The 24,707-nt window shown below is 53.3% G+C and overlaps 2 protein-coding genes across 4 annotated transcripts in view; one reads left to right on the forward strand and one right to left on the reverse strand.

Moving 5' to 3' along the window:
• Positions 1-6,933: 6,933 nt before the first annotated feature.
• On the forward strand, positions 6,934-9,471 carry TPBGL (trophoblast glycoprotein like). The gene has a single exon (XM_063419366.1). The coding sequence runs from the start codon at positions 7,131-7,133 to the stop codon at positions 8,193-8,195; it is 1,065 nt and encodes a 354-aa protein (XP_063275436.1). The 5' UTR covers positions 6,934-7,130; the 3' UTR covers positions 8,196-9,471.
• A 3,429-nt stretch (positions 9,472-12,900) lies between these two features.
• The window catches only part of PGM2L1 (phosphoglucomutase 2 like 1), a 45,669-nt gene continuing 33,862 nt past the window's right edge, over positions 12,901-24,707 (reverse strand). For all 3 annotated transcript variants that reach the window (XM_063419291.1, XM_063419289.1, XM_063419290.1), the window contains exons 6-14: positions 23,103-23,296; positions 22,262-22,451; positions 21,954-22,051; positions 20,858-21,038; positions 19,265-19,358; positions 18,758-18,887; positions 18,152-18,341; positions 17,819-17,952; positions 12,901-16,939 (exon numbers count right to left, since the gene is read on the reverse strand). In XM_063419291.1, coding sequence (XP_063275361.1) covers positions 16,837-16,939; positions 17,819-17,952; positions 18,152-18,341; positions 18,758-18,887; positions 19,265-19,358; positions 20,858-21,038; positions 21,954-22,051; positions 22,262-22,451; positions 23,103-23,296 — 1,314 coding nt within the window. In that variant the 3' untranslated portion in view covers positions 12,901-16,836. The remainder of the gene's footprint in view (positions 16,940-17,818; positions 17,953-18,151; positions 18,342-18,757; positions 18,888-19,264; positions 19,359-20,857; positions 21,039-21,953; positions 22,052-22,261; positions 22,452-23,102; positions 23,297-24,707) is intronic.

Raw genomic sequence — 24,707 nt, forward strand, 5'->3', positions numbered from 1 at the left:
GGAAACTTATACTTTTTCATTTGCTCGGTGTCGTAACAAGAGCTCAGCTGGCTGGCAGTGAAAAATACCCAGGGAAGCGCATGCTGGAGCTGTGCAGGGAGCTCAGCAGCCCGTCAGCTGCCTGCTCTCTGATTGCATTGCCCCCTTGGCTTCCACTTGACCAGAGAATTTGGGATGCTCAAGCAGCTTTGCATCAGCCACCACCTGGGAATAAATCTCAGCCCCGAGCGGGGTCTGGGAGGAGGTCAGCTCCCCCACCAGCTCCACCACCATCCTCTCACCCTCTTCTCATCACTAACGTGCTCCCCAACCCACACCTCACACTCTGCACAAGGATTTGACACCCTGAAATAGCAGCTCTCCAGAGAAATGCAGGAGGATAAACAGGCCTGAAGGGCTCAGGGAGGAGGGTAGCAGAGGGGAGCCAGTGGTGAACAGAGGTGCCTGTTCCCTGCACTCCAGCAATCCTGTTTATTACCCTTTTGAATGGATCTTCATGGCCCAGGTTGTCTTATTAAACAGACACACTCTTGCCATTACAGACTGCTCCTGGTTTTGGAGATGGCTGGGGGAGATCCAGGAAACAGAATGCACATGAAATCTTAAGGGAACCTTTTTCTTCTGCTTTTAGCAGCTCAAATCACAAATCCCAGAATCCCAGAATCCCAGAATCCCAGAATTGTTTGGATTAGAAGGGATCTTAAAGCCTATCCAGTGCCACCCCTGCCATGGCAAGGACACCTTCCACTGTCCCAGGGTGCTCCAAGCCCCGTCCAGCCTGGCCTTGGACACTTCCAGGGATCCAGGGGCAGCCACAGCTGTTCCGGGCACCCTGTGCCAGGGCCTCACCACCCTCACAGGGAGGAATTCCTTGCCAGTGCCGGATCCAAACCTTCTCTCTGGCAGTTTAAAAGCATTCTCCTTTGTGCTATCACTCCAGTTCCTGGTGGAGAGTTGCTCTCCAGCTTCCCTTCAGATCCTGGAAGGAACTGTGAGGTCTCCACACAACTTTCTCTTCTCCAGGCTGAAAGCCCCAGTTCTCCCAGCCTGTCTCCATAGGAGAGATGCTCCACTCCCCTTTTTAACTCTGTGGCCTCCTCCAGACTTGCTCCAACACTTCCAGGTCCTTATTCCTGTGCTGGGGCACCAGAACTGTGCCCAGGACTCCAGGCAGGGTCTCACAAGGGCAGAGTAGAGGGGGAGAATCCAGAGGAATCCCGACATGAGCATGTCCAGGTCAGCAGCCCCCAGCTTCAGCCAGACCTTGAACAGCAGCCCTTGCAAAGGGGAAAACCTCGGGACTGCCCCACTCCCCACCGACGCTGCCAGCCCATCCGTGAGTCCCCAGGCTGGCTGCAGGCCTGCCCTGGGACACGCTGGCTGTCCAGGCTCACTGCCAGAGCCCCTCGCAGAGGAAAGAGCCCAACCAGACCGTGACACACCGGATTTGCCAGAGGCTGACCCTGAGCCGGGCTGGCACAGCTCCCACATCCCATCTCCGTGGCTCCGCGTGAGGCTCCCCGGAAAGCTGGCTGGATGAAGAGCTCATCCCTCTCCTCCCTCCCGAAGCAGAGCCTCACCTGAGCTGTTTGCAGCCAGGTGATGAATTAATGCCCAGCTCTGGCAGAGCAAGGCTGCAGGAGGAGAAGGGCTCGGTGCCAGCTTGTTTTCCAAGGCCTGTTCTCCTCTCCAGGAGAACAGTGGACCCTGGGATATATCATTAACAGCTGGTACCAGGAAAGTTTGCTTTTATTTGGGGTTGTGAGGACCCTTTGGAAGCAGCACAGGACCCCCCTGCTGTGGAAAGCCAGACAGACTCCAACCAGCCCCTCCTTCAGCTCTCAGCACAAGTCTCCTCCCCAGATGGTCGGCCCCATGTCACATCCATAAATTCATGTAACCTCCTTGTCTCTCTGCACATCAGATGGGTGTCCATGCCACCCCCTGGGACCACCATGGTGATGGGGACACTCCCCCCCAGGCTGGGAATGGGGCCACCCTCAGCCACAGGGCAGTGACCTTTGGGGACCATATCCAGCCTGCATGGCTCAACACTTCAGCTGCATCCAAGGGGGATAAAACCTCCCAAAACAGGGGCACTCCCAAGCTTTCTGAGATGGAGTGTGCCAGGGAGAGGGCTCTGACTCCTTGGGAGGGTCAGCCCATGCAGGCAGAGGAGCACCACAGGCAAAATCGCTGATGCAGGCAAATCCAGCATGCCACCAGGAGGAAGACTCTGCCCTCCGGACTATTTTTGGTCTGTTTTTGCCAACTCTGGAGCCACTGATCTATGATATTGTCACTGCTGTGACTAAGGGCTCTGCAGTTGGAGTAACATCAAGCCAGACTTGGAGAGAGGGATGCTCGTGGCTCTCGGGGGACCGGTAATGGGAGAGAGCCCTTCACCTCCTGTTTACACTTTAATGCCCATCCAGGTTATCCATTATTTATTGCTAATGTATTTATAGAGCATTACCAGCACACACAGGGCTCTGCAGGCGGTGGGGAGAAGGTGCTCTCTCCTTCGGATGTCGTGGTTTAAACAGGGCAGTTAAACACACCCCGGGCTCTGTACTGAGCCCTGATGCTCCGGAGGGGCCACCCCTCCCCTCCTGGATCTTGTGGCTTTGCCATGAGGGATTTGTTGTTTCCCTGCTGGGCTGGGGTAGCGTTTTCTCCACTGGGCCCTGGACACAGCAAAGCCGAGCCTGGCTTTGGGCACTGATCCCTCGTGCCCGGGGAAGCCAGCACAGCCCAGCACCGCAGGGTTCCACTTGTTTGGGGTGAAAACCCACCCTGCTGACTCCAGGTCACCCAAGGGGCCCTGATTCCTCTCCCTCCACCATTCTGCAGGAACCATCTCTGTAGGGCTGCAGCCCCTGCAGCTGCGTTTGCAAGTCTGGAAGGTTTAAATGCAAAAACTTCGATACCATCTTAAAATATGCACCAGTTAGCTCGGCCGTGTCCAGTTCCACCCGGCTCCCTGGGTTAGCACGAGGAATCCATTAGTGGGGCTGGAGCAGCGGCACTGACGGCGCAGCCACCAAAAGGAGCCAGCGCATTCCCTGAGCAGGCGGCAGATGGGATCCGGGTGGTGCCAGCTGGGACACATGGACACGGGAGCTGTGCAGAGGGAAAGGGAGGCGGTGTGGAGCACCCAGCCAGCAGTGGGCCTCTGCCAATCCCAGGGATGAGCTCTTCCTGCAGGGATAACCATGGCCAGCCACAACCCACACAGACGTGCTGTCCCCATCTGGTTTGGTCGGCCCAGCCTGGCCTGGCTTTTATTTCCCACTTTTCATCTGCTGGTGCAATTTCTGCCAGGTCACAGGGAAACAGGTTGGCCATGGGACCAGGGAGGCCCAACCTGACCTCCAGCCCCAGCAGCATCCCTGGAGCAAGACACAAAATCTGGGAGTTGGCCTCCATTATCCTGCACCTGGGACTCTCCCATCTTGGCTTAAAAGCATATTTTTACAAAACTTTTCGTAATCCCACGAGGGTGTGAACAAGGGAGGGAAAGAAATCAGACTTCAGTTCCAAACCTCTGCAAATAAAGGTGGAAGAAGGTTTTTTTAAGTGAAAGAAATGTCATTTCCAACAGTTTAATGCAGAAAAGTCAAAAGAAATTTATTTCTTATTTTCCAGTATTTTTCCAAGTATCCTCCTGCACTGCAATGAGCAGTTCTAGTGTCACAGGTGTGAATTTTAAAGGGATGCTGCTTCCAGTGTTTGCTGAGCAAAGGTTAATGGCTGGGTTCAAATGCTGCAGTGTTGGCAGGGACACCTTCCACTGTCCCAGGCTGCTCCAAGCCCCATCCAACCTGGCCTTGGACACTTCCAGGGATCCAGGGGCAGCCACAGCTTCTCTGGGAACCTGTTCTAGGGCCTGCCCACCCTCACAGGGAACAATTCCTTCCCAGTATCATCAGTGGTATATAAAACTACTCTGTCAGTTTGAAGCCATTCCCTGTGTCCTGTCCCTCTATCCCTTGTCCCCAGTCCCTCTCCAGCTCTCCTGGAGCCCCTTTGGGCCCTGGAAGGGCTCTGAGCTCTCCCTGGAGCCTTCTCCTCTCCAGGTGAGCACCCCCAGCTCTCCCAGCCTGGCTCCAGAGCAGCTCCGGGGCTCCTCTGGGCTCTCTCCAGCAGCTCCAGGTCCTTGTGCTGCTGGCCCAGGGCTGGGGCAGCTCTGCAGGTGGGCTCTCACCTGACACAGGGGCAGAGGGGCAGAGTCCCCCTGCCCTGCTGCCCAGCTGGGGGATCAGCCCAGGGCACGGAGGGTTTCTGGGCTGGTTCATGTCCAGTTTCTCACCCATCAACACTCCCCAGGTCCTTCTCCTCAGGGCTGCTCTCCATCCATCCTCTGCCCAGAGGAGGATGAGGAGAGCCTTCAGCTCAGTGTGCAGCAGCAGGAAAGACAGAGGGATGAAAAGGAGCCATCCTACCCTAGAAGGAACCAGCCAAAGCATTCACTGTCTTTTTGTTCCAGCCTTCACTAAAACGCCATCTGCAAACAAGAGCAGCACCAACAGCAAAAATAAACCCAGTGTGGGACATGGTGGGAGAGAAACCAGAGCTGTGCTTGCACATCCCCAGGGTGCACAACCAGAAATAACCTGGGCCACCACTGACGAGGGGGAAAGAGAAGCAATGTCACAGAGCAGGTGGCCTGACAGCGGTTACCGAAGGCATGGCACAAGCAATCAATTCTCCTTGGAAGCCTCCAGAAGACAGCAAGGCAGTGAGTAACGGTCTGTATGGAATTGCAGGAACAAATCACATCAGCCTGACCTAATCTCATCCTGAGACATGGCAATGGCAGATGCGATCTCCCGGTCTTTAACCACAGGAAGTCTTCAATGCTGCTTCAAATGCAGAATTATGGTTGAGGGGGATGGTGGAGGAGGCTCTCAAATCAATCCCAGTCCACCAGGGGTTTGAAGGTGTGTACATAGCATGTTTGAGGGGCTGCAGGTTCCAGCATGACAGCTGGTGGTTGATGCTGGGACCTTAGGAACTGCTGCACACACCGGCACAGCCCGGGCTCCCCAGAAGCTCACAGCTCTGCTGAGCTGGATGCTGCCACTTCATCACCCCCCTGCCATCCCTGGGCAAGTCCAGGGTGTTTGCAGCAGGCGAGGAGGTCACCATGGTGCCACCAGGCAAGAACCCCCAAAGTCACCCTGCCGCAGTGTGGCCCTGGAACATCCCCCCCCTCCAAACCTTGGAGCATCTCCACCCTTCAAAGTCAAAGGGGTCAGCTGCAGAGAGCCTCGTGCTCTCCCATAACCTCTAACATCACTCACCTGCTGTGTTGTATGGCTTTTGGGGAGGGAGGGAGGGAAGGTGCCTGCCCTTTTTTATGGCAGCTCCTTCCCCGAGGAGCACAGAGAAGGATTAAGAGGTGCCAAGATCTTCACAGCCCAGCTGCTAAGAGTTGTCAGGACCTGGTACACCCGGCCTGACCTCGCCCACCCACTGCCTTGTCTTCCAGAGTGCTATCAATTCTTTATATATAGCAATTAAATGTGATAAATGGGCTGCAAAGTGCTATTTTGGGAGAGAGGAGGCTCCATCTGGGAGTGCTGCAGAGCTGGCTCAGCACGACCCACTGCACACCTGGCTCTCCCCACTAACCCGCCGTGGATGCTGCCCCACACCTAAATATGTGATATGGCACACAGCTATCTGGCGTGTTCCCAAGTGTGCTCCTCTCCCCTGCCTCTTCCACAAGCCTCCTTGATTTCTGTGGCTGCTGTTAGACACTGTCACTTTAAATACAGAGTTTGCCCAATGTCTGGGAGCGCAGCAAAGGGTGCTCAGGAGCAGCTCAAGCCACCCAGTCACAGCAGCATCCACAATTTACCTGGACCCTGTAAAATTCAGGTGAGCTCCTGGAAAAAGGAACCCCAATAAGAGGGGAAATACTTTGGGGGAAAGGTCAGGATGAGAGATAAGGACAGAGTGGAGGAGAAAAATCAAGATCCCCATCCCTGGAAGTGTCCAGAGCTTGGCTGGATGGGGCTTGGAGCAACCTGGCATCGTGACAGGTGTCCCTGCCCATGGCAGGGGGTGGGACTGGATGCCCTTCAAGGTCCCTTCCAACCCAAACCATCCTGGAACTCTCGCGTGCCCACGATGGGGTTTATTTAATGTGACCCCCAGCTCAGTGTGACTCCATGGAGGTATTTATTTAGGCACTGAAGGGGATCCAACTGCTGCTGCCTCCGGCTCTGAACACAGCACTCCTGGTGACTGGCTGTGCATTGCTCCAGCATCCAAAAATTCCATGCCCACCCCAACATCAAGGGGTGGTGACAAGGGGTGTGTGATGCCTCCCTGTGCCCCCAGCCCCGGGCAGCCCCCGGGATGCCAGAGGGGACCAAGCAGGTTCAGAAGCGGAGGGAGATAACCGTGCAACGCTCAGGGATGCTGCGGGGTGTCTGGCTTCTGGGGCAGGGCAGGGAACGGGGACCAGGACTGGAAGGGGAGTGGGACAGCCCCTAGACCCTCTCCGGTTGGAGGCGAGCTGAGACAACCCCCCATATCCTCCCTGGAATGGAAAGACGTCGTGACAGCCCCCATTCCCTCCCCAGGGCTGGGGGTGACCCACCGCGGCAGCCCCCCAACTCCCACCTTGCTGGGAAAGGACCGGGACAGCCTCCAAATCCTCCCCGGGCTCGTTGGGGACCGCGACATCCCCTAATCCCTCCTCGGGCAGCAAGGGGACCGCGCCAGCCCCGTCCAGTCCCCGGGACCCCGCAGCGGCGGGGGCTCGGTGGGCTCGGTGCCGAGCCCGGCTCGGCCGAGCCCGGCTCAGCTCCCCCCGACGGCCGCTGCCCGCGGCGCTCCCCAGCCCATCCCGCAGCGCCGGGCAGCCCCAACCCGTCCCCTTCTCTTCTTCCTCCTCCTCCTTCTCCTCCTCCTCGCTCTCCTCCCCCTCCACCCCCCCGGCCCGATTTGGGCAGCGGCGAGCCCGGCGCTGCCGGCAGAGCCGCCGTGTGCGGGCGCGGCGCCGGAGGCAGCTCGGCCCCGGGGGGGCTGCGGCGAGGCAGGAGCGGCCGCCCCGCTCCCCCGGCTCCCCCGGCCCGGCGGGGCGCGGCCCCGCGCTGCATGCCCGCCCCGGCGGCATGGCCCGCAGGCAGGCGCGGCCGGCGGGCGGCGGGCGCTGGCTGCCCTGGCTGGGGCTCGCCCTGCTGCCGCTGGCCGTGCCCCCCGCCGCCGCCCCCGCCGCCTGCCCCTCCGCCTGCTACTGCGTGGCCACCCCGGAGCTGGTGCAGTGCCGCTACGAGCGGCTGGAGGAGCCGCCGAGGGAGCTGCCGGCCGCCGTCCACAACCTCAGCATCGCCGGCAGCAACCTGAGCGTCCTGTCCCGCGCCGCCTTCGCCGCCCGCCCGCTGCGCGACCTCCGCCTGCTCCGCCTGCGCCACGACAACATCCACACCATCGAGGACATGGCCCTGCAGGGCCTGCCCGCCCTGCGCACCCTCGACCTGAGCCACAACCCGCTGCTCTCGGTGGCCGCCGGCGCCTTCGCCGGGGTCCCGCAGCTGCGCACGCTGCAGCTGAACCAGGCGCTGCTGGCGGCCCCGCTCGAGGAGCAGCTCGCCCTGGCCATGCGCAACCTCAGCCTGCGGCGCCTGGAGCTGGCGGGCAACGCGCTGCAGGCGCTGCCGGCCGCGCTGCTGCCGCCCGGCCTGGAGGAGCTGGACCTGCGGAACAACTCCCTGCAGCGGCTGGCGGCCGCCGAGCTGCGCAGCCTGGACGCGCCCGAGCTGCGGGGGCTGCGCCTCAGCCTGGGCGCCAACCCGCTGAGCTGCGACTGCAGCCTGCGGCCCTTCCTGGCCTGGCTGCGCGGCGCCGCCGCCCGCGTGCTCGACGCGCGGAGCCTGCGCTGCGCGGGGCCGCCGGGGCTGCGCGGCAAGGCCCTGCTGCGCCTGCGGCCCGAGGCGCTGGCCTGCGGCCTCGGCGAAGGCGGCGAGCCCGGCCAGCTGGAGACCGCCTCCTACGTCTTCTTCGGCATCGTGCTGGCGCTCATCGGCATCGTCTTCCTCATGGTGCTCTACCTGAACCGCCGCGGCATCAAGCGCTGGCTGCACAACCTGCGCGAGGCGTGCCGCGACCAGATGGAGGGCTACCACTACCGCTACGAGCAGGACGCCGATCCGCGCTGCGCCGGCACCCCGGGCCTCTGACGGCACCCCCGGCCATCGCCCGGCGGCACCCGCCCGCCGAGCCGCCCCTCAGCGCCTCGACGCCTCCGCACCCGGCCCCTGCCTCGCCCCGGCCCAGCCATCCCCTTGCCGAGGCCCCACCGAAAATCGGTCTGTGAGGACGAGCCGCCCTCGGGGTGGGCACCGGGGTGCACCAGAGCGGAGTGACCCTCCCCGGAGGGCTGGCTTCCCCTTCCCACACCTCCGACCCTGCAGGTTCCCGCAGGGCGCCAGGCCGGACCGTTCCCCCATCCAGTGCCCGCTGGCAGGGAGCACACCCGGCTCGGCCCCGCGGGGTGCCAGCATGCACGGCCCGGCGCTCCCGGAGGATTGGGAGGCTTGCACGGCTGGTCCCTGTGCGGCGGCGGGGCCCTCCGGCACGCAGGATGCGCGGCTTGGCGCTCACACCCGAGTGCGTGCTCAGCACGGCCCAGGAAGCCGCAGGCAATACCTGAAACTGTCCTCCTGGACGTTCCTGGAGCCTGGACTTGACTTTGACTATGTACAGCTCTCTTTCCTATTAGATTTCTATTTGACAGGTGCAAAGTTTAACTTCATTTCTTTTCTTTTTTTTTGCCTTTTTGCTGCAAAGAGGAGAACACATCATCCAGCTGCTCCCCCCGGGAAGCGACGTGCTTTTCCGAGCCCGTTTATCCATTTAGTTTTGTTCAGTGACATTTCCAGCTGGTTCCAGGCACAAGGCGATGCTGCAGCTGTAGGAAACGCCTCCGCCGGCTGCGTGCATGTTCCCCGGGGCACGCGGGGCAGCCCTTTGACTCTAGAATGTAGCGTAGACCTGGCTGTCTCGGCACTTTGTAATTTAAAACGAGCGAAGCAGGAGCTCCCGCCCTAATTCCCCTGCCCGTGTTTGCTTTAGTGCCTGTTACTATATCCTAGAGCAAATATATTCAAAGCTGCACCCACTCCATCGTCTATTTTCTATGAAGCTCCTTGCAAACGGTTGCCTAATATCCCCGTGGCTGAGGCGAAGTTACTGTGGTGGGTTTGCCAGAGGTAGGGAGCTCTGGGCTCCTCTGTTTTCATCGGTGCTTGGGAACCTCTCTTGCTGAGCTGGTTTGGTGGTCAGGGATGCAGAGCGGTTTTGTGTGGCTTGTGCACAGATCTCAGTCCTGATCCCTCCCTGGCAGCAGCACAGGGGCTCAGGAAAATTATCCAGGTAACAGTTTTCTCAAGTAGTCTTTCTCTCCCGGGTGGCTTTGTACGTAACCCATGAGGTGCCAGAGCGCTGAGCCTCTCCGCTGCGGGGCTGCCCCGAAGGAAGCTGCAGCTTTTGTAATGTGGCGTGTTGGAATGCTGAGTTTGGGTGCTGGGATGAAACCCGAAGCGTTGCGTTTCGATCCGTGTGCGTTTTCCTTTCTCCACAGCGGGAGGCGGATGCAGGCGGGGCGGGCAGGGTGAGGAGCACGGCGGGATGCAGCCGGGGCCGGCGCCACGGTGTGCCGGGGGCTCGGGGATGCTCGGGGGCAGCTGGCGCCCGCTGTGCTGGGCTTGGATTGAGAGTTCTGTGGGAGTTGTGTTTCCTGAGCCTGGCTGCGTGTGGAAAGCGCAGTTCTTTCCATCCCTGGAGGCTCGGGGGGGATGATGCAGCCCGGTGCAGAATCCTTTGCATTTTTCCCCTTAGAACTTCTTCCCCTTGAAATCCCGGTGTCGAGGTGGATCCCTTGGGAAAGGAGAGCGGGAGCAGAGCCTGCAGCTGGGCTGTGTTCGCGTAGGGATACAGCACTGGCAATCAAAATTATTGTCCTGGCTGCTCTCAGCTGGTCCTACTGAGCAGGGGGCTGGTTCCCCACTCTATCCCGGCTCCCGGGGAACCCCGAGATCCCCAGGGCCCAGCTTCTTGCAAAACTTGTTGCATTTTGAACACCTTTTCCTGAGGTTTCCTCCCACGGAGCTTGTGGGCTCTGGTGCCGCCTTGTCACTCCTTGCAATCAGTGCCAAGGGGAGAAATCTCAGCCTGCCCTTGCCTTCATTCACTTCCCCACCTCCTCCCTCCCTTTCCCACCCCAGCGCAGCCAAAGCCTGAGCAAAAGAAGGGGCAGCGGGGTGGATTTGCACATCTGGCAGAGCACAACCAGATGAGGGGTGTTGGAGTAGGGAGAAGCCTGGAGGGAGCAGGGAGCAGCCTGGAGGGACAGGGAGCAGCCTGGAGGGACAGGGAGCAGCCTGGAGGGAGCAGGGAGCAGCCTGGAGGGAACAAGGAGCAGCCTGGAGGGCTCTGCGGGCAGACCGGGCTGCTGGAGCAGGGAACAGAACACCACCGGTCTGGCAACAGGCGCCAGGATCTGGCAATAGATAAGGGGAAAGAAATCGCCTCCAGGCAAAACGAGAAGTGGCCAAACACTCCCCGAGCCCAAAGCCCTTTCTCTGAAGGGGTGGCTGGTGTGAGTAGCTGTTTGTTCCAGCTTTTCCTGAGGCTGGAGGGATGGAGGGGGTGGCTTTGATCCAGGGATGAGGACACTTCTCGTTTTGGCACCCAAAGGTTCGGAGCATGCCCTCCAAACTGGGTGCAGTAAGACCCCTCCAGGGACACCAATGCCCCTCAGGCGACGTGCAGGGGGTAGGATGGGGGCGGATAACCCGCTGTGGGAGCACAATTCCTGTGGCTTGTTAGCATCCATCTTATTCTGTAGAGCACATACCCCGCACCGTACGAAGGAGCAGCATCGGGGAACCTCTGGATTGGGGCGTTGTCACCCAGCTGAGACTTAAAATGTGCTTTTTGGGTTCCCAAAGGCAGCCCTGTGTTTGGAGAACCCCAGCTGCCATCACGTTTGCATGCAGTCCCTTTCCATGAAGGAACGTGGACCTCCCAGTGTCCCAAGCTCGTGGCAGGAGCTGCTGCCCAAGTGGAAAGTTACCCCAGCAGCTCCTGGAGCCAAAGGAAAAACAGGATAGAAACAGCATCTGTGATATGAACCACACAAAACATGCTCAGAGCCCCGTGCAGTGGCTCATCACCAAAACAGGAGGTGGAAAAAAGCCAAAAAATGTCCATTCATATGTCCTGCATATGAAATGGAACCGGCACTTTGCAGCCAGCGCAGGCTTTCAGATCTGTTTTTCCTTCCTTATCTTCCAAATCTCAGATGTTCTTGGGTCAATCCAGCTGGCAGGGAGGAAGGTTTGGCTGGGGAGGGGGATGGGGGTGCAGCTGGAGCTGGGATGGGCACCCTGCCTGCCATCCGAGCACGTTCAGGTGCTCGTGTCACCCAACAAGGGTATCCCAAGGGTGGCACGAGGTGCTCCGTGGTGCCCAGGGCTGTAGGAAGGAGGCTGAGTGGGGTCTCCTTTAGTGTAGAAGAGGCCAAAACTTCCCAAAGCATGGTGATGGCAGCTGGATTTATCCAGGAGAAATACCTGGGCTGGAGCATCACCCTTGTCCTCGCTGAGCACAGGGCTGTGGTGCTCCTGCACTGGGGAGCCTGTAAGGACAGCTACGAGCTGTCTGTCCTTACAGGGACACACAGAATTAATGATAATTAATTCTCCCCAAGCAACTTCACCCCTGAGAACCTACACACCATGCTCCTTAGTCCTCACATTCCTTCCTCTATTATAACAAATTAACCCAGACCATCAGAGGGAGGAAAAATACCCTCTGCTTTTCATTGATTCCTTTAGGAAAAGCAAGACAGGGATGTTACCCTTGTACCTTGGGGAAACTGAGGCACAAAGCAGGGTTGAATTCCTGATAGCAAGGAGGGGTTTGCACAGGGGAAAAAACCCTCAGAAATGGATTAAAGTCCTCACCAGGGTTCACCTGAAATACTGGGCAGCTTCAGGACCACCACCCCCAGGACAGTGCTGTTTGTCCTTCCTCTGGTTCAGAGGTGGCTCTTGTGCCCTGCCCAGAAACTGAGAGTGTTAATAAGGATTTCTGCCATGTACCTGTGGATGTTTCTAATCAGCCAGGTTGGGATATTTCTGAGAGATGAGGGTTCCTTGCTGAGCATGGACCTGTCTCAGCAGCAAAGAGGTGGCTGGAGGTGGCACCCCCAGGGATCGGGGGACTTTTCCTGAGGAACAGGGGCTGCAGACAGTCACCTGCCTGTGTCCTGCCTGGCCCTTGGCTGTCCCCCACACTGAGAGGGACACACTGGCAGCCCCGGGGCTCCATCCCTGTGCACGGACTGGTGGTGACATCCAGTGCTGGATCCTGCAACTACAGCCAGGCGCCGTGTCCCCATCCCAGTCCCTGCCCTGCCCGGGGTGAGCCCACTGCTCCCTTCACCCCAGCCCAAACAAACCTGACCCTCTGCCCATCCTTATCCTGTTTGCTCACCGGGAACGGCTATGGGTGACTCCCTGAAAGCATCTCTGGCACTGGCCTGCAGAGGATGGGCTGGAACTCAGAGTTAGCTGTGCTGAGCTGGGAGGAGAGGGGCTCAGGGACAGCAGCCTTGGCAGATAAAACAACCATGGGGACACAGGAGCCCTCGGGATGAAGCCTGCAGCCATCACTGAAGGGACACTGCTGGTCCCAGTCCCCTGTCAGCCCCAGGGACACCCTCCACCATCAGGGGAGGGCTCAGTGCCCTCCAAAGGAGGAGGCTCTGAACAGTCTCTTGTTCCCAGGCCTCATCCAAGTAGCACATGGATATTCCTCTAAGCCCAGCCCAGCTTCTGGGGCAGAGATGTTTGGAAAAAGATGACAAAGAAACCTGGATTGAGATTACAAAGGGAATATTTTATTACTTGTAACACTCCATTCAGCTAAATCCACATAGCAGTACACAGAAACTTTTCAGAAAAGTGCAAGTTCTCACTCTGTATTTGTAATACACCCTAGTTTTACAGAACACACACTGGGTAAAGAGGAGTGCAGATGCAGAACTCCCCAAGGTTCCAGGCAAGGAGAACGATGCAACTCGAGATACTTCAATCACCTTGTACAAAGTTGTTCTTGAGCACAGGGAATCAAGCTGGACTGTAACCACCCAGGTGTCACCATGCAAGGAGCCCCCCTCTTAGTTGGGACAGGACAAAAAAGGGAATGGAAGAGAAAACAAAGTCATAACAGGATCAGTTTTAAAATCAGAGACCACCCAGGTGCTTCCTAAAGCAGCACACACATCCCGCCCTGCCCAAGTGACAGAGCCCATTGTTCCTCTCCTGGCATCCACTGTAGTGTCACAAACAGTTCCTGTAAGGAAATGAGAGCTGGAATCCCCAGTAACCCCAGGAGCCTGGCAGGGAGGGCACCCAAAGTGCTGCCTGAGCACAGCTGAACCGGGGAGCAACACCAGGGATGTCAGCATGCAGGTAACCAAGCAGCAGAGCTTGGGAGCAGGCCAGGCAGGGAAGGGAGCCCTAGGCTGCAATGGGCAACTCACCCGGACAGCTGAAACCCTAGAGGGTCTGTCCTCGTCATTTATTGATGTCCCCATGGGCAACACCAGCGTGCCTCTCCCCTCCTCAGAAGGGTTGGGTATTTCAAAGGAGGCAACGAGCAGAGCCCCTCGGGGCTGTTCTCCTGCAGCCCAAGGCAGCCCCAGCTCCTCGGAGTCACATCCTGCTGGGGACACAGGGGAGGCGCAGCTGCCCCAGCAGCCCAACACAGCGTGGGGGCTGCACTGCTCCTCTGGGCCACAGCTGCAGCCCAGCTCTCCCTGTTACACACCTCCCCTCCTCCTCTGCCACACCGGAGCGTGCACTTCCCTCACACATCCTCAGAGGGGCTGGGAGAGAGACGTGGACAGTGCTTGCAAATATTTCATCCACACCTGGATGCTCTACCACAACCTCAGTAAAAAACCCAGCTACAAGCTCTGCCTCACAGACATTCAGCCTTGCCTGGCCAAGCCCTGAACTTGGAAAGCCTTGCCTGCCAAAGCCCCCTCCTGTCCCAGGCCCACAGAAACACGACGTCACCACAGAGATTAAACCTGTCACAGCCAAGGGACAAACCCAAGCCCGCTGGATTTTATTAAACACTAAACCCAACACAATGGCTGTAGGACCGCAGCTTTAGCCAGTGTCCAGCCTTTGAAAAGGCGCGGTTTACCTGGAAGTACCTCGGAAATGACATCCACAGCGTCCTTTGATCTGTGATCTGCTTTCTAGTCAAGTTAGAAAAGCTTTTGTTCTTATCTGAGAAGTGGGAAAGAACAGCTGACAGCTCAAGAAAGGTTGTGCACAAACCAAGTCAACTCCAACACGATGCATAACAAAGTTACAGGGCAAGGAAATGAGAATTCCAGTGCTTCACAGTAACAGAAGTAAGGGATGCAAGCTCAGAGGGAGGAGATAAAGGAGTTCCAGAAATGGAACAGTATAAATATATCAAACAGTTCCAAGAAGTAGGAAAACAACAGTAGCAGCAGTTTCAAAACAGCACACAGTTATTATACCCTGAAAGTACATTCAACACCTTGAGCCTGCTGCTGTCCTCCCAAAAGCATCACTACAGCTACAGCTCACTGTCAAACCTATCCAAGGGGAAAATCCCAGATACATAACACCCCACAGCTCAGTTTTCTTCTTTAATTAAACAGTTAGACAATGAACAGGTACCAGCTTCCAGCAAAGCTCATTTGGAAACATTTTCTCCATTTCTAGCACTTGCCTACTGACACAAAGCAGACCTCTGGGAAGCTGCAGATTCCTGCTCTTTGTAGAAGCACAACCATCCCTCACAAGACTTGACTGCTAAAATAATACTCAGCTGGGCTCATCACAGACACTCTATGCTTTTTACAGTGTTTGTTCAAAATTATGTCCCAAGTCACTTGTTCTCTTGACTGCTTGGAGAACAAAATCCTCAACGCCTCAGGGTTTAATCTGCTGCCAATGGAAGGAAGGGCAAGAGCTCCTTCAAGTTCAGCGCAGTGGGGATCCAGATCCGCACCCTTTCTGGGAGAGCTGAAGTCAAAGCAGCAGTCAGAAATGCCTTCCCAGCCCTACCCAGCATGGACAACAACAAAAGCATACTCTGAGCGTAACTGGGTTTACTTATTTTCCCCCCATGGCAGTCAAATGTACAATCAAGGTAAAAAAAGCCAAGCTTTTGGCATTAGATACATTTCATTCAATGGCAGAACAAGTTGGAGATACTTTCTCTTCAAATAAAAAAATAAATAAATAGCAGTGACAGGTCAGAATTTGTGCAACACAGACCTTCTCCGGTACATGTACATTCACAGACACTGAAATACTTCTCCATGAACATAGTGCAAAGCTGCTGGCAGCAGGAAACCCCCAAACCTCAGGGCTCTCTGAAGCCGTGGAGAGAAAACTCACTCAGACCTACCCTGTGCCATTCTGTGGCATCCAGCTGCGAGGGCATCATCCGAGGGAGAATGAGTTTGGAGAGGCAACAACAGCGGCAAAACAACAGCTTGAACTCCAGAGCACCTTGGGCTCTCCTCCCACCATCTCCAGCACAGACAAAAGGCAGCACTGAATCGCTGCTGCTTCTCTAGACTTGCTGACAATGACAGCAGGGAGCTCCCAGAACCAGCTCTCCTGAGCCAAAACACAGCCTCTATTGTCCAAAAGCCAATAGATAACCACAAGGAGAACTTTAGTATTGGTTTGGGTGGGTTTTTGTGGAAAATGGGATTAGCAGTCTCACATGCTGCTTGAGCAAAGGGAGAAAAATGAGAGAAGCTGTTCAAAATTTGCCCTTTAAGATAAAGAATAATAGAATTTACAAAGTGCTATTCTAACAGAAAACACCCAACAGGACATGGCCAAAAATTTTTTTAAAAATCACAACTTAGTAACTCCATCAGTCTCTCATCTCCACTTTCTTCCTTGGTTTCTTTCTTCTTTAATACACAGACAACATAAATTCAGGCCAGCAAAAACAAAGGAGTCACTGACTGGCCTTCTTCATTCCAAGTAATGAATAGAGAAAACCAAGAAAGATTAACACCCTTCAGAGATGTGGGACAAAGAGAAGCTACAGAGCCTATGGCAGTCAGAAGGGGCAATTTTACCACGGAATGACCAAGCTCCTGCTCCTTTGGAAGCCTTGGAAAAGCTTCCAGGCAATTCCAACCCCAAGCTGCAGCTGTTGCCACTATTGTTGCACTGCCACATATTTTGAGATGCACAGGGGAAAGCTACAATGCCCAAGAACACCTTTACCAACAGAAGGATTCTTAAGTAGCTGAAAAATGACAATTATTTGCCTAAACAAGAAATGCTGAGCTCTGCTTTGATGCTTTTGTAAATGCAGACCCACATGGAAGGTCTCTGAGAGCTGCAGGGAAGAAGCTGCCTTTGCTGTCAGTTTAGAGTTACCACTCTGTAAAACTTTAAACACCTTTTCACACACAAAAAAAAGGTGTTCGAGGTACCTGAACTCAGTTTAAGACAAGATGTAAGCAGCTAAGCTCAGCTGCCTCAGAAGTTCTAGGGCAGTTCATTTGCATTGGTGTGGGTTAATTCAACTTTTGGTCAAAAGGCCTGAAAACTGCAACAACAAATTCTACCCTTTCCTTTGACCTCCTCTCCTTGTCCCCGTTTGGTGAAAAGCCTGACAAAAGAATGCTTCTTCTCTGCAGAAAAAGAATGCAGCTGTTTCAAACACACACACACACACAGATGAGACCGGCTCTGCCCCTGGGTCTTTGTTCCCCGCGGTGCCTCCGGGGCTCTACGCAGAGCGCCAGGTCAGCCCGTTCTTGGCAGGCTCCAGGAAATTCTCAATCAAAGCCGCGATCAGCTTCTGGAGCTCTCCTTCCAGCACACTCCTGTCACTGCAGGGAACAACAGCCGGGTCAGAGGTGTGGGAAACGCCCGAACATAAAGAAACAAACAGCACGACCTGCTGGGGAATGGACTTGCTCTGCTGGGTTCCCACCCCTCCAGTGGAGAGACCCCAAACCGCCCGCTTTAACAAGCTCCTTTTCAGCAGGGATTATCTTGGAATCGGTGATGGTTCGGGTGGGAAGGGACTTCAAAGGATGGTGTCCAGAGCCCTCTAGTGGCCTTTTTCTTCCATTAATTTCAATTAATGCTGCAGTAACCAGGGGGTGAGGCCCGGCACAGGCTGCCCTGAGCAGCTGTGGCTGCCCCACCCCTGGCAGTGTCCAAGGCCAGGCTGGAGCAACCTGGGACAGTGGCAGGTGTCCCTGCCCGTGGCAGAGGGGTGGAATGAGATGGTCTTTAAGGTCCCTTCCAACACAAACCATTCCATGACTCCATAACACAAGAAGTTTCTCTGGTGTAAACACAGCCTGGGGTTTTTTGCCTTCCTTTTAAACTGGAAGAAGCTCAACCCACATGAACAACATCTAGTTGCTCTCTGGCAGCTCAGAGTAACACAGCAGATTCCCACAGGCAGTGGGAACCCCGCTGGCTGCAAAGACACTCAGCAGCAGCAGCAGCTCAACCTCAGCAGAGAAAGAGAAGCCTGGATGGGATACTCAGTGCCCTGGTCGGGTTGACAAGGTGCAGGCTGGTCACAGGTTGGACTCTGATCTCAGAGAGCTTTCCTAGCCTGAGTAATTCTGTGATTTTGTCACCTGATCCCTTTTTGACTCTCAGGAAGTGGGGAGCTGGGTTTGCTGGAGAAGCCCAGTGCAGCAGAGAAGGTCCCCGTGTGCCTGTGCTGTGGGCAGAGGGCGGGCACTGACCTGTGCCCGGGCAGCGCGCACATCTCGGCGTAGTACTTGATCTTGGGCTCGGTGCCGCTGGTGCGCAGCGTGGCCACGCAGCCGTTCTGGAAGGTGAACGTGATCATCTGGCTGCTCTTGCTCACCGGCAGCACCTGCAGAACAGCAGCAGCCCCTGAACTCCCCTGCAGCAGCACCTGGGAGCTCAGGAGCTGCAGCAGCACCGGGCTCAGCGCGCCAATAGAGGGCGCTGATGGCTGTACCACAATAACCACGGCATTCCCCATCTGCACTGAAGGTGAACTTCCCTTCAGCTCCTCCAGCCCTCCTCTGCAAAAACCCTCTGTAACCCACCGACTTCTTGTTCAGCTGGCTGCTGTCATAGCCAGTGGTGACGTCTCGGACGTGCAAGATGTTGTAAGGCCCACAGCACTTGGGATAAGACTGAGGGCCATCGAAGTTCCGCAGTCTCTCAAATATCCTTTTGATAGTGGGAGGATCATAGCACAGGAAATAGGAAGTCTTGGATATGTGATATCCATACCTGCAAGCAGATTAATGTTTTAAGACTCAGAAGGTTTTGGCACATACGGTACCCAGAAGATCTCAGTACAAGGCTTGATTCTGACAAACACAACCCTTGTTTTACTGCTGGGGTTGCACCATAGCCATTCCTTCCACCTCTGCTGTTGCAGATCCCTTCTGGCAGTGGGAAGCCATTCCCTGTATCCTACCCCAAATCCCTCTCCAGCCCTCCTGGAGCCCCTTGTGGTATCTGCATTAGTGATGGGCTGTAATCCGTCCTACATCAAAAAGCCCCACAAGAACTTACAATGAGAAAACATCTGAGGGACACAAACAATACAAATATACATGTATTTACATTTAAATAAACGCTCCTTAGATTATTCCCAGCTCTAAAGCAGTGGGGTAGAACATTCTGATAAAAACACTGCTCACGTTTCATAAATGTCAACGAGTTTCTGTGCCAGGGTCAGGCCCTGGCCCTGCAGGTAAGTTGCCATTTCAGCAATGACCACAGCTGCACTCACTCCATCCTTATCCAGCACTGATGTGCCACACATGAAGCCTAGGAAGAAAAAAGGGATGGTGGAAAAAAGAACCTGACAGATGATTACACTGATTTACTCGACTGAAGTTTTAACCTTTGGTCCTGTAGAGGAAAACTGGCCAGTACATGGAAGCTGCTTTATTGCTGCATATGCAGGAGAAATCTAACTTGGGGGTGATAGGGCTGGAAAGATAAGCAAACACCAGAATCAGCTGGTAAAATTTATTATGGGAGTTGGCAAATCAATTTGATGGGAGCAAAAGACCAATGCTATTAACTAGTAGGATAAAAACAAAGTACTTCTTGTGTGTTTTATTTCATAACTAAGATCAGTCCTTCCAATTCACATTCCCCCCTCAGTTCTCAACAGCTAAAAGGGATATCACCACTCATACCAATAGACTCCTCAAATGCAAAGAGAACTTCTTTTCCATTGTCTAGGAGATTTTTTACTCTGCTTCCAATCCATTTAAAACCAGGGAGTGTTTCCTAAAACAAAAGGGGAAAAAGGAGTGCTTAAAACACATCGTTTCCATTTAGTTCCAATTCAAAGAAAAAAGTATAGCCACTGTTGCCTTCACTTCCAACTAAAAAATAAATTAAACAACAACCAAAAACAAAGTGTAACTATGTATTTTGAATTATCAGGTCAAAGGGAAAGACTACTACAGAGTCAAAACACTAAAGTTTACGGATGTTCCTCTGATTTTTTTTGAGTTATTTCCTTAAATTTACATCTAATTAATTGACAAGCAGAATAGGGACAGTAAAGAAGGATCAGACAAGTCCTATCTTCAGTTAGGATGATGAGCCCAAGGCTAAGAGCCACTGGATAGCATTTTCCTAATGGATACTCAACTAGGACACACACAAGTATCAAACCAAGGGACTGTGGTGCTCTGAGATCACATCAGATCATCCGTGCTGCTCATCAGATGAGACACTCAGGAGGAAAAGCTACAGAAACATAAAAGCAACACTTTTAGGGGGAGAGGGAGGGAGGGGAGAGCACTCTTCTGGGGTTTTTTACATAAATCATGCAAAGGCAGCCAGAAGCTTAGAAACAGCTTTTCTTGGAGAGAAGGAAGTTACAAATAAAAACGAGGGGGAGCTTTTAGAGAAGGCCAAGAGGTTCTGTAAATGCCTGGCTTCTCCTTTTCTTTCAGTCAAGTATGTCCTTTCCCAATTAAAGCAAAAACAACAGTATTCAGAGAGACAATCAAATCCACTGCCAGTAACTGACATTTACCCTGCTTAGGCTTATCTGGCCAGTCACTCCAAATGTTTTCAGAGTTGCTTTCAATTTTAAATTCCTCATTGTTTAGAAAAATATTTACTCCTATTGCACATGGATTTCATTAAGACACGGATAACCGAGGCCTGGCCCTTTGTATGTTTGAGTCATGATTTCAGGAACCTCTCTTCTGGCTAACATCCAACAGAAATCAGATTTAATCTGGATGCAGATCAGTCATGGGGGGGAGCACCCCCAGTTTCCTTTTCAGCACGTTCTTAACAAAGCTGCATTAAAGATCTGAACACAAGAGCTCCTCTGCCTGTCCCTGCCTCAAGTAAACCCAAATTCAAAACCCACTGGCACGGGGCACCTGAAGGGCCATTGTGTAACCTCCAAGGGCTCATTACAAACCCATCAACACCGTAGTGAACACTCCGGCTGCACAAACCTCCACTCTCTCACACAGAAGAATTTCTCTCTAGGGAGACAACCACAGCTAAGGTATTCCTGTTACCTGGAATTCAGGTGTTACTTTGTGTCCCTGTCACTGAGCTTTGCCCAGGCTGATCTCCCAGTCTGAGAACACTGACGAGATTGCAATCAGGCTTGTCTGGGTGAAAGAACACTCTCTGTGAGCTGGAATCCCTCACAACTCCCAGTCAGAAGCCTGGAAGCCCCCTGCCTATTTTCCATTCCGTGAGGTCACCGGCAGGAGTTTGGATGGAGCCGACAGCACGCAACCCACACTCACCTCGAAGTGAAATCCCTCTTTCAGTGCAATTGCCCTCAAAATCTTGGAGGAGACTGTGGTTGCCAGCATGTAAACATTCCTCACATCGGCATCCTGGGGGCAGTTCTCCTTCCAGCAGGAAAACATCCACCAGCCAAACAAGGCTGCCAGCTCATTGCCCGTGAACACCTTCCAGCAGGCACTGTGGGGACAGGCAGGGTGAGAGGAATTCTGCTCTCCCTGCACACGGGGACAGGCAGGGGGATGGCTGGGGGACAGGAATCCAGTCACTGAGCACTGGGACAGGCAGGGGGACGGCTGGGGGACAGCAATCCAGTCACTGAGCACTGGGAGAGGCAGGGTGAGGGCTGGGGGACAGGAATTTCACAGTCACTGGACACCAGGATGTGAGCACAGCACTGTCAAGCCGCTCTAGGCAAAGCCACCACACCGACAGGACTCCACACTTCTCACACCTCCAGGATTTAGGAGCCCAGAGTCTTCTGCCAGCAAGGAAAGACACCCCTGGGGTCTGCTGGCTGGCAGCTCTAGCACAGCTCAGGCCTTTGGCTACCCAGCAGCAGGGGAGCAGTCTAGAACTGATCCACACAGAGCAGCCTGTGCCATCTGTACACTGCAGTCAGGCAGGGACTGCACAACTTTTACTTACACAGCCATCAGAACTGGGGCCTGCTAATGGGAGAAAAATGATTTCTATTCAATATGAACAGGCAGGGGAAAAAAAAGGATTAAACATATAAAAGAAACAACAAAAACCACTCCACCAAAAAAGCCCATGAAAACTGACAAGAAAGGTTTGCCTGACATAAATGACAACACAGTAAACAACAAGATTTTACTGTCTTTAGTAACCACTCAGTTTTCAGCTGAGCTTTATTTGGCTATTTACTATTACACCATTAAGTATTTAACCTAATCTCTGCTGATTTAAAACATATTTGGAGCTATACCAAAGGATAAAATTAAAAGAAAAAATATCCATATACCTAAAGAAAAGAGAGGATTGAAGGCCTGTGCCTGGCAACCATCTGGGGACATTCTGTGACTCTCACCACCTTTTCTGCAGGAAGGCACAATGAAGGGTCCCATCACTTACTTTTCCTGCAGCTCTGCCACTGCCAGTCGATCTGCATCTGGATCAGTGGCCACTACTACCCTGGCATCTTCCTTCTCTGCAAGCCTCAGTGACAATTCCTGGTGGGAGAAGAAGGAGGGGGTAAAACCCCCCCAAAACATAAGAGGTAAATCAACCCACAGCCTTCCTACTTACACCTAACACCCAGTGAAAGAAAAATCCCCCAAGGATTGCCTGCTGTATTAATAGAGATGAAAGCAAATTCTCCTTGTTCTCTTCCTTAGTTTGTTTTCCCCCACATAAATCTGATGAAGAAAAAACCAAAATACCAGCACAGATTCTCCTTCCTCAGGATTTGGGCACCTGACAGTAGAGAAGTCTGGATCTGGATCTTTTTGTTCCGGTACTGGAATGGGGGACTGAAATCCAAAGGCTTTGAACGCCAGCTGTACGTACTCATGCCCCACTCCATGGAAAGAGGTATGGACAAACTTCAAACTGGTCTGCACGTTCAGCTCCCTGAGGAGAAAACAGAACCTCAGTAAGATTGCAGCTGCTTAACAAGACTGCTTTCAGGAGGGAAAGCAAAATCAACTGCAGTTCCCCTTTGTTCTGTTCTGCTGATTTCTGCACTAATTTCAAATGAATGAGTGAAAGTGCTTATTTTGCACTAGAAATTGCTGAGTTAAAGCTTATCCTGGAAAATGAAATATTTACCTTCTGCAGAACCAGATCAAAGTCTCCCAAGAATAAACTGTTGATTTCTACATCAAACTCAAGCTCTTCCACCACCTTAAAATGTTATTCCAGATCTGCTTTGTGCCATCTATCTCCTCCTTTTATTCTCATCTTCTGCCCCATCTAACCTTTACACTGAATCTATTTTATGCATGTGCACCTCACTTTTACTCTGAATCTCTGTGTTTTCTTCAGAACTCTTGGAGGATATTCACTTGTATTAAATGGTTTCTACTGGGGTGCTTCACAGTAGCTTAACTCCCAAAGGCATCTGGTTTATTCTCAACCAAATGGTTTAATCCTAAGTGTGGTGACCCTTGAATTTCATGACACCTCAGAACACGGTGAAGTCTCTTTGCAGTCAGTTTTTCCACATGCAACTCTCAGCTCACTTAAAAACGCAACTTAGCTACCTTTTGCTTTATACAGTACCTGTGATAGCAGATCTTTGTTAGATCCTCCATGTAGCTGTCACAAATTTTCTTCAGAGGATCCTGTCTCAGGGGACTGGTATCTACCAGATTCTCATTCCAGGAGCCATTCCATGGTTCAACACACTCCTCTATACATTTTATAATTTCCTTGTCATGAGGAGAGGTGATCTGTGCTCCATTTTCCCAATAAACCTGGTCAAAGTTGAAGCAAAACAAGAGTTTATTTACAAATATCATTAACCTGATAAATCCTTTCAGCTACAGGATTCCATCTACTTTCTGCCTAAGTCATCCATGGAAATCCTTATCTGACTGGCTTGATTCCCAAGACATTTGGAACCATTCAACATGAACCTCTGAGTTCACGACTGCAGTTGTGATAAACAGAGCTTACACAGCAACACAACCTGTTTTCACAAAAGCTGGTATTTCATTATTACTAGGCTGCAACACCAGGATGTGAGGAACCAAACCCAGGCACTTATACCTGGGAGTGTTGTGCAAACTGTAACAGCAGTAAAGTATCACCTTCTCCGAGGCTGGCACTCCTTCTGAAAAAGGGGCACAACTTGGTTTTGAACCCAAAGCAAAACAGATAAGCAGTGTGCCAAGGTCCGTGTTTTTCCACAGCTGAACAACTGTAATCTCTCAGCTGGAAACACTCCCTAGAGTGGAAACAGCATATCTGACCCTCAGCTGTAACAAAGCCTTTGTTGAAGAGTTAGAGGCCAGTTTTCCCACAGCCTGCTGCCAACAGCACGGCTGAACCCACAGTGCAGACACTGCTCAGATAATCTGCACAGCCTCTGTTTTCTCATCACTGTCCTCTGGGGTTGTCACCTGCACTGAAAACTGTCCAAAACCTTCAGAAGCTGCTGAAATTCACACGGGAAATTGTGGAAGATGAAACTGCTCTTGGGAAAGACGAGGAAACAACCCAGCATCCTGGCAAAAATAAACCAGGACACAAACCAGCATCCTGGCAAAAATAAACCAGGACACAAGCCAGCATCCTGGCAAAAGCAAACTGCTGTGTATCAGAAGAACATAGACTTGCTTCTTGACAACTGCAGCACCTGGGAAATTGATGTGGCTTCTTTCCTTACTCATTGCTCCAGCTAAGCAGAAGCAAAGGCTGGTGAATAACTCTGCAACTTGTTCCAGGGAAGGCAAGAGCAGTTCAGTCACCCCCAAGAGCTCTCTCTGGGCTGGCAGGACTGCCTTTCTTCACATTGCCATCACTCACTGACCTGCCACAGGGGTTCTAGAATGCTCAGCTAAAGTTGAGATTTAGTTCAGGTTCTTATAAAGCTGAGGAAAAAAATACTCAGTTAAAACACTGCACTTGCTATTGTGGATGGTTTTACTGTCCCAAGCTTTCCAAGTGAAGCCACCCACCCCTCTTCAATGCCCAGAAAATTAGGGAACAACACAATGCTACTTTATTTTATTAATCCACTCTTAAATCATTCCCATCTTCAGCACAGTCCCTACTGTGTGCATGAATTCACCTCAGTTCTGGCTTAGTTTTAAACTGAGTTTTAAGCCTCAGTAGTGAACACACAAATTCCTGGAGCATTTCTTCAGTTGCTGATTAGACTCT

The sequence above is a fragment of the Prinia subflava genome, chromosome 25, assembly GCF_021018805.1.
Source record: "Prinia subflava isolate CZ2003 ecotype Zambia chromosome 25, Cam_Psub_1.2, whole genome shotgun sequence".
Taxonomy (NCBI): Eukaryota; Metazoa; Chordata; class Aves; order Passeriformes; family Cisticolidae; genus Prinia; species Prinia subflava.

Excerpts from the sequence above, each read along its gene's own strand:
- TPBGL (XM_063419366.1), top strand. The coding sequence starts at position 7,131 with ATGGCCCGCAGGCAGGCGCGGCCGGCGGGCGGCGGGCGCTGGCTGCCC.